The following is a 6,161-nucleotide window of genomic DNA, read 5'->3' on the forward strand; positions in this document are numbered from 1 at the left end:
GCCCCCCCGCCGGGCCCCGAGGGCTGCAGGGACCCCCGGCCCCAGCACGGGCAAGCGGGGAGCCAACCACAGGGGAAGGGAGCAAAGAGCCAGATGGTGAGGCCCTCCGCTCCCACCACCTCCCACGACCTCCCCTGTGTTCAGTTGCCGCCAGGCCCCACTCCTCGGCCCGTGGCCAGCCAAGCAGCCGCAGCCAGTCCGGATACTCGGAGCCACTCCGGGGAGGCCAGGCCCTATGGCGGGCGCGGAGGGATCCCAGAGCCCAGCGGCCAGACTTCTCCTCCCGTTTGCCCTTCAGGATGACGTTTCCTTAACCCAAACACCTATCGGCTTTAATTTAACAAAGGAATCATAATACCCTTGATTCCTTTTACCTTCTGCACGCTCTGCTTTTGCTATACCTGTTGCTTATTTGTAATAACATTAGCCCAAATGAAAGGTTCCACAAATTATTAATTTTTCACACTAGAAAGGAGAAGCTGCATTGGAAACGGGCAGGCAAGGTGTAAACTCCCTGGGAACGGTGGAGGCTTTATATTCCGGCTGCACAAATTACTTGCATAACAGTTTGCTGAAGTATTGTAAGATTAGCTACGACAAATTTGCACAACCCCAAATATTCATTTTTTAATCATTGCTCAGTGTTGCAAAAGAGACTTAGTCTTCAAATAAATATTCCGTTTCACTGGGCTCTCACATATCAATTGGGTAGCAGATGTTCTTGTTATTGTGTTTGAGGAAACCCACTGCTTGAAACGCAAACTCCATAATTCTTTCTCCCCCCTGTGCTCAGGATGAGCTGATGGCGGAACTGGAAGAACTGGAGCAGGAAGAATTAAATAAGAAGATGACAAACATCCGGCTTCCGAATGTGCCTTCCTCCTCCCTCCCGGCGCAGCCAGACCCAACGCCCGGCTCCTCGGCCCCGGCCGCTAGGCCCCGAGCAGGTGTGTCCCCACCTCCGTGACCTAAAATAGGAGCCTGACCCATATCCCCGTCAGCGCTTACTTTTATTCCCTAAGTATACTCATTTTATACATAAGTCACACCTGCTTTCTATGCCAACGTGTGAATGTCACCAATTACTAACTTGCATCCGCTTTCTGTCCCAGCACCTTCCCGGCGGGCAGGCGGAGAGGACGAGGACCTCAAGCACCTGGCAGCGTGGGCCTCCTAACTGGGAGGGAGCTGTTCTGACGCCTAAATCTACGAGCTGTACATAAGACATAAACAATATTTTTGCCAAGTTCAGAAGTGAGCAGAGGCCCCGTTTTATATTTATGGATGATGACTGTCTGTCAGCCTCACACGTAAAAGTAAAAGAAGGGAGTGGGGTCAGAGGGGGCTGCCCAGGGCCCTGAGGAAGACCTTGCACGAGGGGGGCCTCTGCCTGCTCCCCACTGAACCCCAGGCCTGACACACGCCAGTGCTCGCTCTGTATCTGTGGACAGGAAACGGAAGTCTGTTCTCATATCAAACACAGAACCGTTTAAAAGCCCCTGAGGAGCGAGGCGGCTGGCGGAGCTGGGGAAGTGACTTCTGTTCTGTGCGCCCACGTAGTGGGCTGTGGCGCCACGGAAGGTGCAGAGGCACCGCGGAGAGGCTGTACGTGGGGACGACCTGGCGAGTCTACCACAGAGTTTCACTGGAGTTCGGCCGTTTGAAATCTTAAAGGATCCTTAATTGACATTCATTCCGCCAATGAAGCCGGGGAGGGGCCACGGATGCAGCTCCCGAATGTCTAAAAGTGCGAATAGCTCCCTCTGCCCGCTGGCTCTCCCGCTGTGACTCAGGCACCAGGCGGCTGCTGATTCCCCCCAGCGATGCCTCAGAGCGTGCCAGTGTTCACGTTCGTCTGCCCTGTGCTCTGCACATTAACTTACACTGCAGCCTTTTCTTGTAAATACATTAAAAATATAGGCATTTTTGAAACCGGTTTGGCTCAGTGGATAGAGCGTCAGCCTGTGGACTGAGGGGTCCCAGGTTCGATTCCGGTCAAGGGCATGTGCCTGGGTTGCGGGCACATCTGATGTGCAGGAGGCGGCTGATCGATGTTTCTAACTTTCTATCTCTCTCCCTTCCTCTCTGTAAAAAATCAATAAAATATATTTTAAGAAAAAAAAATATAGGCATTTTAAAGTGTGTCTTGAATGACATTTTGGCCTTTGTTATTATTATTACAAGAGGCCTAGTGCACGAAATTTGTGCACTGGGTGGGGGGAGTCCCTCAGCCTGGCCTGCACCCTCTTACAGTCTGGGACCCCTGGGGGATGTCTGCCTGCTGGCTTAGGCCAGCAATCAGACATCCCTCTGGCAGACATCCCTCTCACAGTCTGGGACCCCTTGCTCCTTACTGCTCATCTGCTTGCTGCTCCTTACTGCTCAGGTCACTGCTCCTTAGCACTGCTGTGGAGACGGGAGAAGCTCCCACCACTGCCACTGAGCTCACCAGCTGTGAGCCTGGCTTCTGGCTGAGCAGTGCTCCCCCTGTGGGAGTGCACTGACCACCAGGGGCAGCTTCTGCATTGAGTGTCTGCCCCCTGGTGGTCAGTGTGCATTATAGCGACTGATCTTTCTGGTTGTTCCACATAACGGTCGCTAGGCTTTTGTTATACAGATTTTTAATCCTCACCCAAGGATATTTTTCCATTGATTTTTAGAGAGACTGGAAGAGAGAGGGAAAGACAGAGAGAAATATTGATGTGAGAGAAACACATTGATTGGTTGCCTCCTGCCCAAGCCCCGACCAGGTCCCAGGCCGGGGAGGAGCCTGCTACCTCTGTACATGCCCTTGACTAGAATTGAACCTGGGACCCTTCGGTCTGCAAGCCGACACTCTATCCACTGAACCAAACCGGCCAGGGCTGGTCGTAATTATTTTTAAATAAAAACATGTTGCAAAATTATGTATTGCTCAGACTATGTCACGGAAAATAAAATGACAATGTCATTATATAGGGTGTTCCCAACATTTGCTTAGCGAGAGAGCTGGGCGTGGAGGTGGGGTCCTGATTCCAGCGCCTGCCCTGCCACTTGCACCTTCGAGGACCCGGGCCTCTGTCTTCATTGGGAAACCTAAGGGCTGCACGCGACGATCTCTAAGGTTCAGTCCTGCCACAGGCCCTCTGCATAAGCAGTTCTTCTTAGCAGTGTTCTCACTCGACAGCACAGGTACCACACCCGACGTGAAACGTCCATTATCTGGGGACATTTTTTCTTGATGGCACAGACTAAGTCAGGTCTCCCTCTACAGTGTCCACGGCACTTGGCTTTCTTGCCTATCGCCCGTCAGAGTTCCCATTGTGTCTTTACTTGAACTATTACGCAGTTGTCGCTCTTCCTCCCCGAGGTCTGGTGACCCTGAGGCCGAGCTGCCGCTCTCAGCTCAATGGGGCCTCCCCAGCAGAGCTCCTCGCAGGCCGAGGCGTCCGGTAAGCGTTTAGTGAAGGAACCGAGAGCAGGTTTACACCCTGGGCCATCACCGGAACCTGAGTGACCTTCTACCTTCAAAACTGGACAGAGCACAGGAAACGGCAGTTTCCAGACATTGGACCACAGGCACCGCTAGACTGACCCCTGAGGGAGAAACTGGTGAGGGGCCCTCAGTGCCGCAGGTGCCTTAAAGGGAGGGGAGCCCGAGAGCTTGGTGGTCTGAGGGAGGGAGGAAAGGAAGAAGAGAGAGAGAGAGAGAGAGAGAACACTCTGGCGACCAGATGGTCAGGGGGTCCCTGCGGGTGGGGCTGGGCACTGACGTGTGTCCATGTGGTAAGAAATGACTGAGGCGCACAGGAGCCACTAGGAGAAGTGGCAGGTCCCTCCCAGGGCTCACACAGTCTGGGGACAGTTTGTGTTCCCACAGCCTCGGTGGAGAGACCCCCTAATCCGGGGGCATGGGGCTGAGCCCTCAGAAGGGCGTGGCTCACTAGTGAGGTCCAATTGTGCTCAGACCAAAGGCTGCTCTGGGCCCACCCTGAACAACTAAAAGCAAATGTCAAAAGAATGAAATGATTCCAAGTCCTTTACGCATCCAAGGACAAACCCCCCGAGACTTAAAGGAATATATAAAAGCTGACAAGTAACAAGAACAAAACAACTAAAATAAAACCCTGGCACCCAAATCTTTGAGTTTCAGAGACAGAATAAAAAGAGCATGGACTGTCTCATTAACACTCCCATAATGCTTCACGTTGAAATATTATTTTAGATGTATTGGGTTACATAAACTATTCAAATTTATCTCAGCTGTTTCTTTTGCCCTTTTAGACTGTGGCTATTTGGAAATGAAGCATTGCATGTATGGCTCACATTATATTTCTGTTGGTTAGCCTTGGGCAAGAAGATAGATTCCTCATTATCGACGAGTGCACAGATAATTTGAAGTACTAAAATGACAAATTGTTAAAAATAAAGAAAATTTTTCAAAAGGTGCCATCTTATTTTGAAAAGAAAAAATGCTTTGAAATAAAATCATAATATTGCATTTCTGTTGGCAGTAAAGAGAGTGAAAGACAAGAGAGAAAAGGTGTAAGAGTAAATCATCCTTAGATGGAAGAGTATGAAAAATAATAAAGGTGTTAATCTGACACCTAAAGGCATTCCAGCAAGACAGCCTTAGCACAGAAGGGCTCTTGTACGTTCTGGGAGGCTTGCTACCGATTGGTCTCAGTGCATCACATGGTACCTCAGGGCAATGCTGAGTAGCTACTCTGTGGTGTTTTGTATTTTTAAATAAATGTCTTCCAATATATCAGTTGGGTTCTTCTGTTCTTTTGGGCTGTATGATACACATTCCGGATAACTTGAGCGACAGACTTGGATTACTTGGAAGTACTTGGAAATGTGTAAAATGCAAATCAGACCAGAGGCTCTGGAGCTCATGGGAGCCAGATCCCGGGGACTCCACCCTCTGAGGAGTCCGCCAACTGTCGGGAAAAGTGAGCAAGATGTTATTCTGCTCCCGAGTCTAGGTCGCGAGCCAGAATATTTGATTGGCCAAGCTTGGCTCTGGAGTCAGCCATCTGGACGCTCATGAATGAGAAGCAGGGAGGCAGGTTTGCTAAAGCATAATCCAGGCATCCGGCCTGAAGAAGGGGGGCTGGATGCTGGCCGCCCCAAACCTGACAACTCCACCCCAAACAATAGGTGTCCACTCCGCACTGAGAATAATTAAGGCAGAACTGCAGCTTTTTCTCATTCTTGGCAAACAGAGTCTGAGCACTGGTTTACTTAGTAGAAATTGGAGTAGCAAATCCTTTATACAACAGAACGGTAGGTGTCTTGTGAAAACGAACTGGATAATGTATCTAAGTTAGCAATCCAAACCAGGAGAAGAAGACAACAGAAGGAAAAATCCAGAGAAGCTGAGACTAATGAAGATATCTCCGTGCCGTTACATGACGGCCCTAGGGAGCAACCTGATGAAATCTTAGTCGATTTCAATTTCATCTCCCCACATCCTTTCCTCTGTTCCCTTAATTTAAGATAGATCTTAACATTTGTGCTGGAGAAAGCATTTCTTAAAAGAACGAAAAGTCCTCTTCGGACTTCAAATTCACTTTGCATAATTTGTTTTCTGGCTTACTGGAAGTTTTACTGCACTATGTGAAAGACATGTGGGCTGTTTTTCAGAAAAATATGACTTATATATATTAAGGGAGTACAGATAAGGCAGAGCAGTGAAGTTATTTAGAAGAGAGATGTCTAAATACTCAGCAGAAGGCAACATCTCTGATGATGAATGGTTCTTCTGGAAATGCCCAGTATTCGCAGGCTATCAAGGTCATATCCACATGGTTCTTCAGGATATCAGGAGGCTTCCTTACAGCAGGAAAATCACTCCAACCCAGACCTCTCTGAAAAGGTGGCATGTATGTAGTTGATTGTTTTTCCATATGAATCCTATCTAATAAAAGAGAAACATGGTAATTAGCGTACGGCCGTTACCCTTCCCATTGGCTAATCAGGGTGATAAGCAAATTAACTGCCAGCCAAGATGGCGGCCAGCAGCCAGGCAGCTTAAACTGAACATGAGGCTTGCTTGCTTCAGTGACGGAGGGCTGCAGCATTCCCTTCCTGCCTTGGTGGCCTCTGAGCTTGCAGTTTAAGAAACATTGTAACATATAGAAGCTAAACAAAACCCCAGACACCAGATTTCAGCTGGC

General features: G+C 49.3%; 1 protein-coding gene across 1 annotated transcript in view; it reads left to right on the top strand.

Annotated features, from left to right (window-relative positions):
- CHMP4C (charged multivesicular body protein 4C) overlaps positions 1–1,277 on the top strand; it is a gene marked incomplete at its 5' end in the record, with an annotated part of 5,864 nt that extends 4,587 nt beyond the window's left edge. Inside the window, 2 exons of the mRNA XM_015560917.1 lie at positions 794–947; positions 1,113–1,277. Of these exons, the coding sequence (XP_015416403.1) occupies positions 794–947; positions 1,113–1,177 (219 nt within the window). The remainder of the gene's footprint in view (positions 1–793; positions 948–1,112) is intronic.
- Between the last annotated feature and the right edge of the window lie 4,884 nt (positions 1,278–6,161).

Source organism: Myotis davidii, unplaced genomic scaffold (genome assembly GCF_000327345.1).
Source record: "Myotis davidii unplaced genomic scaffold, ASM32734v1 scaffold14, whole genome shotgun sequence".
NCBI lineage: Eukaryota > Metazoa > Chordata > Mammalia > Chiroptera > Vespertilionidae > Myotis > Myotis davidii.